Source organism: Benincasa hispida, chromosome 1 (genome assembly GCF_009727055.1).
Source record: "Benincasa hispida cultivar B227 chromosome 1, ASM972705v1, whole genome shotgun sequence".
NCBI lineage: Eukaryota > Viridiplantae > Streptophyta > Magnoliopsida > Cucurbitales > Cucurbitaceae > Benincasa > Benincasa hispida.
In genome coordinates, this window is record NC_052349.1 from 65,931,772 (window position 1) to 65,944,817 (window position 13,046).

General features: G+C 34.9%; 2 protein-coding genes across 4 annotated transcripts; one reads left to right on the plus strand and one right to left on the minus strand.

The window, feature by feature from the left end:
• Window positions 1-3,280: 3,280 nt before the first annotated feature.
• LOC120073151 lies at window positions 3,281-5,510 on the plus strand. Its single transcript, XM_039025808.1, has 4 exons — window positions 3,281-3,479; window positions 3,570-3,646; window positions 4,432-4,576; window positions 4,714-5,510. The coding sequence occupies exons 1-4, from the start codon at window positions 3,327-3,329 to the stop codon at window positions 5,200-5,202; spliced, it is 864 nt and encodes a 287-aa protein (XP_038881736.1). The 5' UTR covers window positions 3,281-3,326; the 3' UTR covers window positions 5,203-5,510.
• Window positions 5,511-7,304: 1,794 nt separating this feature from the next.
• LOC120071258 (vesicle transport protein GOT1-like) lies at window positions 7,305-13,029 on the minus strand. 3 transcript variants are annotated; one of them, XM_039023460.1, is made up of 7 exons: window positions 12,942-13,029; window positions 12,444-12,511; window positions 11,821-11,912; window positions 11,629-11,709; window positions 11,439-11,536; window positions 11,256-11,337; window positions 7,305-7,713 (listed from the first exon to the last, which is right to left on the minus strand). In XM_039023460.1, exons 2-7 carry the CDS (start codon window positions 12,472-12,474, stop codon window positions 7,675-7,677), a joined length of 423 nt encoding a protein of 140 aa, XP_038879388.1. In that variant the 5' UTR covers window positions 12,475-12,511; window positions 12,942-13,029; the 3' UTR covers window positions 7,305-7,674. The 3 variants fall into 3 exon arrangements, with proteins under 3 accessions (XP_038879388.1, XP_038879546.1, XP_038879468.1); XM_039023618.1 differs by having other exon boundaries at window positions 12,444-12,506; window positions 12,942-13,019; XM_039023540.1 differs by lacking the exon at window positions 12,942-13,029 and adding an exon at window positions 12,779-12,935.
• Window positions 13,030-13,046: the final 17 nt, after the last annotated feature.

The following is a 13,046-nucleotide window of genomic DNA, read 5'->3' on the forward strand; positions in this document are numbered from 1 at the left end:
CATCCAGGTAGCTGACCTGGAAATTTCTACATTTGCAATAACATAGCATGATTAAGAAGTAATTTACCATTAGCAAAATGTCTAGCCCCAAGTAAAATTATATCCTTTTAACCCAAGATCAATCAAAGCACAGTTATCAATAGCTTTCCTAAAACCATCCAATTGATTGGTAGTAATCAGGATCGTTTCCAGTGTGGTAAGAGGATCATATTCTCTTTGTTCAGGTTTGAAATTCGTCTTTCTAATTTTTTTTTTCTTAAAATACCATTATGATCTTCATATTTTGAAATTTATTCAATTTTAATTTTTATACTTTCAATTGTCCAATTTTAATCTTTATATTTTCGATAAATTTGTCTTTTCAAATTATTTTTTGTCGAAATCGATTTAATAATAATAATGATTTTCATACAAGAAAATATAATAGATCAATAAATAATTTTCATACAAGAAAATATCATACAGATTGAAGATTCCTAGAGCGACCGGTAAGCTACACCTATTTTTATATATTATATTCATTTATCATATATATGTATATATATATTCTGAATTTTTCTATGTGTGGTGAAGAGGGTGTTTGGCATACCAATATGAATTGAATTGAGTTGGAAAAATATACCAACTTGATGTTTGATCCACCAACTTAAAATATTAGTGGAGTTGAATTGGTATATTTTACTAACTCAACCCAACTCACCTTACCTCTCCTTTCCTTCAATGTTTTCAATGGCTCCATTCATGGGCCACCATTGACGACTATTGTGCCACGCATCAAGAACCATCTCCGATAACCACTTTCACATAGCCAACTTCGATGATCAATTTTAGGCTATGACAACCATCTCTGATGACAACTCTGGCAACCATCTCCGACGGCACCTTCGCGCGACCAACTTTGATGATCAATTTCAGGCTCCGACAACCGCATCTGATAAAAACTTTGGTGGCCAACTCCGAAATCACCTTCGTGCGACCAACTTCAGGTTTCGATAACCACCTTTGACTATAAACACTAGCGAAAATCACCTTCAACAACCTCTTCCGCACAACCAACTTCATGAAAGGATCAAATCCCATAGTGGAAACAAGTGATCACTGTACTTTCAATTTTTGTTTTAGAAATTTACAACATATAATAGAATAAAAATAGTACACAGCATTCACAATGCGTAAATAGTAGACTAAGCATGCTTTGAATAAAAACTACCGGGAAGAAGAAAGAACTCACCTTTGAAGACCTTCTCAATTTTCCAGTAATCCTTCTTCCTCAACGAACCTCCACGGTAGTGGATTTTCCACAATCAGTAAGAAGATGTTGAGTTTTATGTTCTAAAAACTCGCAGTTTATAAAATGATAAACATTTTCTATTACCAATATACTTGTTATTGATCTCATAAATTGTATGAAAGTTTAAATCCAATAAACTAAGACCCATGACTATTGTATGAGTACTTGAACTTTATGTGGAGACAGAAGAGTGGATCGGATTCGAATAAATAGTCAAAATGATCTATGGTACATGAATGAAGTTGGGTACCTTGTTCTGGTAACACCATTGGATGCGGTCTACTATGTAGTTGTTACAAAGAATTGTAAAGTGCTACATATGATGTGATCCTAATTTGTACATGTTATGACATGAGGAGTGAGGGCTAAGTCACTCTTACTTTATAACGTTGTTTACTATTTAAGACTAACTATTTCACCTAGATGACCTAGATAACTCGATCTTAATCCTGAGCTAACTATGAACTCTTGTTTATAAGGGCAGCTAACTATGAACTCTTGTTTATTCGGGATTGCCCTTAGATTTACATAGTTGAGGGTTGGCTCAATAGCGCCAGAGTTCACGCCTACTCGATTTAGGAATAGGAGAAAGGTTGTTCTCTCAAGTACTGAATCCAGGTCTTGAACAAGGGGCCCCACTCTCTCATTGGGCTGAAAGAGTTTGGTTTGGTGATTGGATCACAAACTAGTTGTTCATTAGAGGATCAGTAGGGACTTGAGGAATAAGACGTAATCTCGGGGTAAAACAGATATTTGACCCAACCGTTATTACGAACAACTTGTGAAGGATCGACTTGCTGATTATGGTTAAATCATGTGAACATAATATATCTACAGTGAGGAGAGTGCACCTATGGGCTTTAGTGGATGACCCATTAGTTAACGAATGGAGATTAATTTGGTCTAATGAGTTTAGCCAATTAATCTTAGATTGTTGGAGCCCATGATCTGTAGGTCCACGAGATCGCCTATTAGCTCGTAACGGACTAGCTCTAGAATAGTGTGATAAGTTAATTTGAAACGTTCAAATTAGAATTAAGGGAATTAGTAATTATATGAGATATAATTATATGTTTAATTTTAGAATTAAACGGAATAGGAGAATTTATATATTTAAATATGATTTAAATATATAAAGATGGATATGTGTTAAAATTAATTTAATATTTGATATTAAATTAATTAAGTTTTATTTAATAATTAATTTATGAAATTAATTAAATTTTCATTTTTAAAATCAAAATAGATTTATAAAATCAAATTTTGATTTTTAGATAAAATTGGAAAAATTGGAAAACAAAAATACAAAATGGAAAAATGGATTTTTTCCATTATCCATCACCTAAGTAGCTCATACATGAAGCAATATATTTGCATTGTCTTCTTTTTGCATGTTGATCTGCAATATATTGAAGAGATTGGTGTGAAAATCGGGCATGCAATCCATAGAGTTTTTGAGAGAAAAGCTGGTTTGAAGAATGGTTCTTCAACAAAGTTGCAGCAGTGAGTTTTTCTTCTTCATCCCTTGATTCAAGTTTTTGAGTTCCACAACTCAATCTAGAATACCATGAGAATAGTGGGGAAGATCTTGAGGTGGTCTACAACAATTTAGTCCTTATACTTTCAAATTTACAACAATTAAGTCCCTATTGTAGAAATTAGAGTTAAGATTTAATAAGATTTATTGCATAAATAAACTATAAGCTAATTAGAGATACAATATTTTTTTTAGAAAATACGAAATCTACATTATAAAGTATTAAAAGTTGACATCTAATTTTGATAAATTTGTTTACTAGGGACTAAATTGTTATGAATTTAAAAATATCAGGACTAAATTATTACATACTAAAATTTAGGAACTAAATTGTTACAAAATTGAATATACAAGAACTAAATCGTTACATACCAAAAGTTCAAATCTAAATTATTAGCCAAAAATATATATTTTTTTTTTAAATAAATAAATAAATGAAAAGGAGACGAAATCAAAGAATGGCAGTTCTTCTCTTCGTCTTCCCGCCCATCGGCCACCATGGGCAGAAGACCCAGAACTCGAAGCAAGTCCGCCTCTGCCACTCCCCCCTCCATTCCCTTCAACGCCGACCGGAAGCCGATCGCCACCGCCACGACGCCAAAAACTCCGGTTACCTGTTCCACATCCATCATTCCTTCCACACTCAAATCAGTACGTTTTCCTCCATTTCTCCCTCAGTACAACACTTTCTCATATTTCGTTGTTTGTTTTCAGATTTTCTGTGTTTTTTCTCTCGCTTAGGTTTTCCTGGACGATTGGTGGCTGGTAAAGGCTAACGACGGCGAGGGCTTGGCTATCGGAGGGTTTGCATCCAGAGAGTAAGACATTGCCTCCCCAAACTCGTTCGGTTTTCTGCTCCTTATCTGCTTCCGTTGTTTTGTTTTGTTGTTTGTTCTTTGAAGAAATGTGTTTGACTGGCTAAGTTTTGTTGCTAAAGATAAATTGTTCACCGTATCAATGTTTGCTGGCTTATCTGTATTCTAATATTTGATCTTGATGTAAATTTGAAAAGGAATTTTACTATGACTTGGTGAAGTTTTGAAATTGATTGAAATATTCTCAATAACCTAACTATATAATGCGTTGGAGAAGACTTAACATCTGTTTTATTTTTAACTAAGATGAGTAGTTTAGATATAACATTTGTTTTATTTTTAACTAAGATGAGTAGTTTAGTGTAATTTTTAGCCACAAACAATGGGGAGTATCTTTTGTACTCTCTCTTCAGGTTATCTCTTATGAAAATAGAACCAGAATTAATTCTTGAGGAGGGAAAGGATGAAAGAAATAAATAGAACTGGAGGATAAAGAAGATGATAAAATCTGCTGAATGAGCAAAACTGAAGCCCTTTACTCTATGCATAATTTATTTTCCAAGACTGAGAAATTTAATTGATGACTGACCTTCCTTTCATTGGTCTGATTGTGTAAAAAGTGAATAGTTTTCATTCTCATATACTGTATATTGAGATCTTATCTGTGCTATTTCTTTTCATTGTTTTGTGAACAGTTCGTTTGCACTTCTGTCCTCTATTAGTATGGGGATTAATGCTCTGTGCTCAAAAAAAAAAAAAAAAAAAAAAAATCTGATTCATTATTGCAGGAGAGCTGGGATAAGAGCATTTTATTCTGCAGCGATTTCTAAGAGACACGAAACCACTGTACTCGAGGCAACTGATGGGATTATCATTTCAGTCAGTGGCTTCATAAATAGATCACGAACACATGAAAATGGCTTTCCACCAAAGGTATGTATGCAGGCCATTTGTTCTTATTTCACCTAACTTTATGTTCTCGAGCCATTGCTGATGGAGGATATCCTGTCCTGAGCATTATTGGAAATATCAAGAAACTGAGGAAAGTTAATGACATGCAACTTGAGCAGGTGTACAATCATTTCCTTCTTGGCTTTCCCTTCAATTGGAAAGACTATATGGGTTCTAGTTCAGATAAAAAATCTTCTTTTGAGTGTTTTAAAGCAAGTACTTCTCGTTCTGACGATCAAGGTACAAGTCATAATTTAGAACCTGACTTGGATAAGCTTGCAGTAGCTAGGTTGCGAGACCTCTCCTTGTCCACTTATGGAGAAACTAATTATGGCTTCTTTATGAACTCAAATTCAAGTTGTAGTCCAACACAAGATTTAAAATCTGGACTAGAGACCCCGCTCAAGGAGCAAAGTTTCTGGAATGAGGGGAAGAATGATGATGTAAAGGATTCCTTGCACGCTAGTCAAGAAGCTAAGGTGGACATGAACCTCCAGATTCGAGGAAGACAAGGTGTTTGTACAAGAAGCATGACAAAGTTGAAAAATACTAGGAGCGGAAGTAAAGAGAGTCTCATGTCAGATACTCAGAAGAGGAAAAAGGGTTGAATATAATTCGTGAAAACTCAGGAAAGGGAAATGGACAGAGAATTGAAAGTAATTCAGATTTTTTATTAAGTCTGACAAGGAAGTTGATGCAATCACAGGAGAGCAGAAAATCAAGTCTTAGGCAAAGGAACTGAAAGCAGAATCAATAGTTGGAGTAGAAAATTGAGTTTTCGTGCAATGTTCACTCCCTTAATGATTGAGATTCAAATCGAGTATATGTCTATGATCTATCTGGGCTGACTTCTGCAATGTGACTGTTGCGCTCTCTTCGTTATTGAAAATTCTCTGTGAAGAATTTTTTGCTTCTATTTGAATGATAGGATTTAGGAAAAATGAACATCATCCAGCAGTTGTAGATCCTTTTCTCTTATTGTTGTGTATATAAAATGTTTTCAGTGCCTCCATATGATGAGATATGCATCAAATTGCTCGGGGGAGGATTATCTTTCAAGGTATAAACAAAGCTGACGATCTTCTTTTAAGAAACAATAGGTTATTATTTTGGCTTATGGAAAGGCCTTCCTCAGTTTCTGTTTGATTTGTGTGGGAATGAAATTTTGTTCGCGGATGATGTGATCTTGGTCCTCTTTGCACATCATATGGAATGGATCAATCTAAACTGGCATGAACCACCATTGTCGACAATTTTGTTTGAATTTAAAAGATTTATTGATAAAGAAGCTAACAAATGTATCAAGAAAATTATCAAATTTATTTCATAATTCTCTAGACATCCAGTGACATTGGGTCTAGTTTTTGTTCGCAATATGTGAAATAATAGTGCTGATTCTTGTATGAATGTTGAAGATGAACCTTCTGCTATCGATTTTGAACCATTTCAAGTCGAACATAGCAATTTTTTCAATAATTTTTAGGCTACATTATAAAATGAATCTCTGAATTTTGCTCTTTATTTAAAAAATATCCTTTTTGACAGAGTAAAAAGTTGTGATATTATTTGACTTTTTATAAACGAATCGAAATTCTTGAAATAAGAATTGATGGAAAGAATTAAGACTTAGCTATGATCTAGAATGGAAATTAGGACTTCACCAATGTCAAACCAATTTTAACGAGATTGAGATTAGAAATTATAGCATATTTATTTGAATATTTTATGACACTGAAGCTTGAATTTTTTTGAACACCATGATCCATATGTTAACAAAATTTGAAAAATGTGTATATATAAAATAATAGTAGTTCGCTATCTAAACCGCGATAAAATAATCTTTTATTTTGAAATATATTGAAGTACGAAAAGGTTGAAGTGAAAATTAAAAATAATTAATTTTTTATACCACAATTTTTGTAGAATATATATAGATAAAATCATAATAATTATTATTATAGTAAACTCATTTTATTTATCATGTAAAGAGATTATAAGTTAATAATAATAATAAGAATAATAATAATTATTATATAAATATAAATATATAATATATTCATCAAGGGAGGGTGGGGAATCGAGTTGGGGACAAGAACAAAGAATATAATCCCTGTCCTCGTCCCTGTTTAGTCAATAGGAAAAAAATGATCTCCAGTCCCTTCCCCATTATCCATCCAATCAACAATTTTCCAACGAAATACATGGATATTTCTAATTGAACTATGTCATTTTGATAACATTATGCCATTTGAGTTATGTTCATTTTAAAATGTAAAATTATTTTTAAAAAAATGTAATAATAAACATAGTATTTGAAGTTATAAACTCACCTTATTTGTTAAATTAAACAATGTATTATATAATGTATTATGAATTATATGATATTACAAAATTAAACAAACAAATTAGAGAAAAAGAACATGTCCATTATAGTCAACCAAATATATAGCATGTACAAGGCGAGAACTAATTGTATGCTTTATAAATATATCATCTAATAAATTTTAAAATAAATTGGACGGAATGAATCTGCTGCCAAAAACAGTGCTTTAAGCCTAAAAAAAAGTGTTAAAATCAAAAACACATTTTTCAAGACGGTGTATTAACTTCAACAAATAATCTCAATCCATATTCCCTAAATACGATAGTCCCATGAAGACCTTCCACATTTATCAGTATTTTTCATTATTATATAGAAATGCAAAATCAGTAACCCATAGAAGTATGAACATATCTTTTTCTCCTCCCCTAAAAATACAAAGAATGACATCAAGAATTTTGACATTAGCAACTGTAAAATGTTCAGCTACACGGCACAATTACTTTTTACACAAATGAAATTATCAAAAACCAAAAAGTTAAAAAGAAAAAAAAGAGTTTGTGTTTGTTTCTCAGTTTTTTTGTTCTTACTTTCTTTCTTTCTTCTTTTCTTTTTTTCCTTTTTTGGATAACAGAGCAAGCTCGTTCTCATCATTATCAGTGTTTTCTACTCTCGCCATCTGAACAAAAACTGGGCCTTCCAAGCAAGAGTGGTTTACAACTTACAAATTCACCTACCAACGGATTTATAACATCCCTGCTCAAACAGGTACACGTCTACCCCGATATTTGTCAAAGAACTGCAACATTAAAAATAAAAACAGGTAAATCTGCCGTCCAGAAAAACTCACAATGTGGAGTTGGAATTCAAACAAAAGCTCGAACAAAGCTCACTTATTTGAACTACTGGAGATCAACTAGACCATGAAAGTAAGTAAATACAAATGCAAACTAAGAATTTAGTACAGCATGATGTAAACTAATGTGTTGAAATTATATAGCGTTTGGAATCATTTCAGACATCAGGGAAGAAGTATTGACCATCTTGAGACTGATTGAAACTTGGCTAGAACTCCATTATGAAAAGGAAAGCAAGAATATAACCTCAACCTTACGTTATCACCCCTATACATATACTCCCCCCATGGGAACAAACACAAAAATGCATTATATTTATAACACTCTCCCCCAACTAGTCTTCCTCCTTACTATTCCCCTCTCTTATCCTCTTCACATAAGTTAATACCACTCTTCATTATTCTCAATTTCACTCGTCATTGTTCTCAATTTGGCTGGTGATCCAAGAGAAGTTTGCACCTCCTGCAACTGTAAGTCTGTGAGATGGTTACACTCGGTATGATGGGCATTTGTTATATGCATTTACCACCTAATCCTCCCACCGGGGTTATCACCATATACCCAGTGAGCTTGGCAATTCAGGATGATGCCCTACCAACTAATGCTCTGAACAAATTTTGGGACTTTTGAGGTCCATTTGAAAACAAATCTTTACCCTAACAAATATGGTCCCCATTTAGTCATAACCGACACCGTCTGTAATCTTGCACTCATCCATTGCCTTGTGCCTATATATCAGAGAAGGAAGAATCAGAGACTGAAGAAGGCCACTGACCTTTGATCCAACATCAACACTGCCTCAATACTGACATCTAGGGTATCTGTATCAGTGATTAAAGGCTCTGCCAAGTTTGGATGTGCCAAAACAGAAATACTGATCACAATTGTCTTCATCTTCTGGGAAGCATCTCAGCTTGCCTCATTCCACGAGACATTGCCCTTTCTTGAGTTGTTGTAAAGGGCATGGCTATTATTCCATGATTGGCTACAAGTTTTTAAAAAGAGCCACATTTTCCAACCAATATGGCGTAGGTTGGCCCAACGGCCACAATAAGGGCATGAAAACAACGAATGGCTAAGAGGAAATGAGTTCAAGTCAGGGTAACCATCTAGCTAGGATTTATTATCCTATGGGTTTTCTTGGCTAGGGGTGTTCAATAAACTCAACAAACCCAACCCGAATCGTAACGGCTAGGTTGGGTTCGACCCCTCTGTCCTCTACTCAACAAATCTTCACTAGCTCAACATTAGATCTCTCATCCACTAATCATTCTTATGAGGTCTCTCATGTTTGTGTTCGCCTCCATTTGAATCTGCTCTTTTGTCACACTGCCATCCAAGCCGAAGTACCTGATCCAACCTAACCCAAAAATATAGGGTTAGGTTCCCTCTTTAACTGGGTTGATTGGGTTGGGGAACTAACCAACTCAAAAACACAGGTTGGTCCAAAACTACCTCTAACCTTAACCCAACCACCAACTCATCTATACCCTATTCTTTACAACTAAATGCAATAGGATCAGGTGGTTGTCCTATGAGGATAGTCGAGTTACGTGTAAGCTAGACTGAGCACTCAAATATAAAAACTAAAATGGCATAACTTTCCTAGTTGTTGATAAGTCTCATGTTTTCCACTGCTGATATTACAACAAAAATACATTTCGCTCAAGGACATAATCTTGCAATCTTTAGTTACTCCTCTTTATATAAATCTATTGACAATGAAATATTGTTACTACTTAACAACCATTTGGATCCTCACATTCAAATATCAACATCCTCGCATCTACACTTGTGTGTCAAAATGTCATTAGAACATCCATTACTACCACTACCACCCGTCTTATCACTCACAATTTAAAATAGCACTTCTAATGGAGACCTCTGCCCCCCTTACAACTATTTCCAAGAATTGAAGCTTTTAGTGGCCAAATTGTCTATATACTTTATTCACCTATATTTTCATTGCCTTATTCAATGATTAATCTAGTCCCATCTCCATCCTTTTATGCAGACCATACTTAGAACTTCACTGTTCGGATAGCAAGGTGATATAACCTCAGTTAGTGGTCCATAATGAAAATCCAAAGACACAAAATTGAGACCCCAGTGCTCTTGCTGCAAATGATTCCATGTACCTAATACCCACACCTTACATCATCACCTAAAAATTCCCCCTACTCCAAAATTTCTCTCTTTTAACCACTTTCATTCCCTTGCCCCAAATTTCTCTCTTTTAACCACTTTTATTCCCTTACTCTTCCTCACTCATCTCTACCTCATATTAGCTAAAACTGCTTGTTGCAAGAGACCATACAGTCCTTAAGACTTGGAGCACATTCTTTGGACTTCGCGAGAGCCGCGTGAAGAGATTTCTTTCAGACTTTTGGTTTCTCTTGCATCGTGCATGGCATAGGGATTAGGGAGATTTGTTATATGATTAGCGAGTTCTTCCTTCATTAGCCCTTTCGTGAGAAGGGTCGGTTTTTACAGCCTATTGGGGTTTGTGCTATTATATGGGTATTTGGGACGAGTGGAATTGTCATGTGTTTAGAGGGCTGGAAAGGGATCTAAGTGATGCTTGGCCCCTAGTTAAATTTCACGTATCCCTTTGGGCTTCAATTTTGAAGACTTTTTGTAACTATTCTATAGTAGATTCTATTTTATATAGTTGGAGTCCCTTCTTCTAGCTAGATTCCTTTTTGTGGGCTGATTTTTTCTGTGTTGGTGCTCAATGAAAGTTGTTTAGGGTTATCATTGACAGTAACATGTATATTGCTTTGGTCATCATTTTCACTACATCTTCCCCACAATTTATGAAGACAATTGGTGCAAATTTCTTACTACCGCTTTTCTTACAATAAATTATAATGTAACCCCATTGAAAATAGTGTGAGTCCATATGAAATCAGTGTTTTTAAATGCCCAAGGCGCCTTAAGGCGCAATGGCCCTCTGGAGCCTAGGCGCAAGGCACACAAAAAAGCCCGGGCTTCTTTTTTGGGAGGTGCAATATATATAAAAATATTATATTAAAAAGAGAGAGTATAATTGAAGTGAAAATATGGAAAAAAAAGGGACCCAGACACAAGAAATTTTGCATCTAGGTTTGGTAACTTGATCCTTTTAGTTAATAAGGAAGGAAAACCCTTAGTTATTACTATTTTTTAAAAATAATTGAAAAGCCCCAAGGAGAAAGGCTTTGATCCTTGGGGCTTCACAAAAGGCGCACGCCTAAGGCGTGCCTTATTTTGTGAGCCTCGCTTTTCCAAGGCGAGGCGCCAGACCTACGCCTTGGGCCTAGGCGCGCGCCCGAGAGGGCTTTTTAAAATACTGTATGAAACAACTAATTCTTTCTTCTTTTTTTTCTTTCTAAAAAAAAGAAGAAGAAGAAAGCTCCATGAGGAGGAAACATTATCACTATATCAAAAATTGATTCAAACAACTGATTAATAAGTAATAACTACTAAAAAAGCACAAACTAACCGATCTGACATATGGTTGCTGGAATAACCATCCAAGAACAGGAATTTTCTGAAGAAAGACTGCCAATGTTGGCCAGAAGCCACTGCACATCATAATTTATCAGCATTTAGCTTGACCAAAGATTAAAAAGATGTATACAAACAAATCCAAATTCTGGCAAATGGCCATATATATCCAACAAACCTGAAAAGGACAACGAAACCATATGCTTCCAATATCATGCCAAAAATTGGCCATCCTATGATAACAAAGAAGAACCCTAAACCAAAAGAAATTGTCCCCTGCACAAATAATGAGAAGTATACCGTCAAATAAAAGTGCATGCACACCAAAGAGCAAGCATGCAGGGAAAGGTCTCTCGAGCATGTCTAACCTTAAAATTTTGACGTTTCATAAAGAATTGCATGGTTGACTTGAGTCCAATGGTGAGAGTTACTCCTGAGAAGAACAGGATCTGATTCAGTGAATCAGAGAAGAGAGGTGGTGTTAAGAGGTTACATTAGAATGAAACAAGAATTATAAATCTTTTTAATTGAGTTGTGGAAAATATAAATTCTACACTTACATTTCCCATAGCAAGTAACCCCTTGTCAAAGAAGAAGACAATTCCCAGGAATGAGAAAAATATCCCAAATCCTGTAAGTCCTAGCCCAATCTCTGCTAATTTGCAAATTCATCATTAATGCCAATACGAATTAACAATTCATATAAGAAACATAACGATTAGAAAAAACGACATAGCTGCCCTCCTATATACATGAGCATTGCCAAAGTAGACGTACAGTACCCAACAAAATATGCTGCACAGAATATGTGTCTAAGACTCTAAGAAACCTAGGACTCATATCTACGCACTAAACTTAGTGAATGAGTCAATGTCCATAATGCAATCTCAGCACATTCCAGTTCCAAGTATCCAAGCACAGACGAGAAACAAAAATACTAGATTAACAACGTAATAGCATAGCCATTAATGACCAAAGCCTAGTTCACCATATTCAACCCCCTAAAACCAACAAAACACTCCGTTCTAATCATTCTAAATACCAAACAACAAACAGAATAAATCGATAAGATTGTAAAAGTCAAGTAGCTTAACCCTAAACCAACAACTAATTACTTCAAAGAAGAAATCGATCCACTATACAAAATAACAGACAATATATCCATAATAGAAATCAAACTCACTCTTGCGGTCATTCATTTCGAAGGAAACCATATCTGCCGAAAATTATAAATTCACCTCCCTGCCTTCACTGAACAAAAAAATCAAAATCAGAAAAAAAAAAAAAAAAAAAAACTAGTTGATCAAATAATCGAACAAGCAAAACAACTCCAATCGATAAAAATCCTAGGGTTAGCGTAGGAAATTGAGAAAAGTCGTACAAGATCTAGAAGAAGCTGAATCAATGAATCAACAAGAATAACAAAGAACTAGATTTCGACAACGAATCTAGGAAAAAACCTGAAACGTAAGAGATGAATACAGAACGAGCAAAAGAGAAAGAGAGAGTGAGATTTACATGAACGAAATCGATTAGAGCAAAAGAGAGAGCAGCAAATTGCAGGGCGGTTATGGTTATGCAAGGAAAACGGGATCAAACGAAGTAGAAACGAAGCATTGAATGGATATGAATCATTGATGAATGATGTTTTTGAGTGGTGAAAGGAGAAAGAGAGAAGAACCTGAAGTGCAGACAGAAATGGCTGAACTCTTACACGAAGAGGAGAGCAATGCAGGCACGTGCCACGGCCGAAATTCGAAGCGATACTCGTATTTATATATAAAAA

Excerpts from the sequence above, each read along its gene's own strand:
- LOC120071258 (XM_039023460.1), bottom strand. The coding sequence starts at position 12,474 with ATGGTTTCCTTCGAAATGAATGACCGCAAGA. Across the intron at positions 11,710-11,820 it reads GGTTACTTGCTATGGGAAAT|ATCCTGTTCTTCTCAGGAGT; the intron begins GTAAGTGTAGAA and ends TCACTGAATCAG. Across the intron at positions 7,714-11,255 it reads AGCAACCATATGTCAGATCG|TTCTTTGACAAATATCGGGG; the intron begins GTTAGTTTGTGC and ends TTAATGTTGCAG.
- LOC120073151 (XM_039025808.1), top strand. The coding sequence starts at position 3,327 with ATGGGCAGAAGACCCAGAACTCGAAGCAAGTCCGCCTCTGCCACTCCC. Across the intron at positions 3,647-4,431 it reads GGAGGGTTTGCATCCAGAGA|GAGAGCTGGGATAAGAGCAT; the intron begins GTAAGACATTGC and ends TCATTATTGCAG. Across the intron at positions 4,577-4,713 it reads AAAATGGCTTTCCACCAAAG|GTGTACAATCATTTCCTTCT; the intron begins GTATGTATGCAG and ends CAACTTGAGCAG.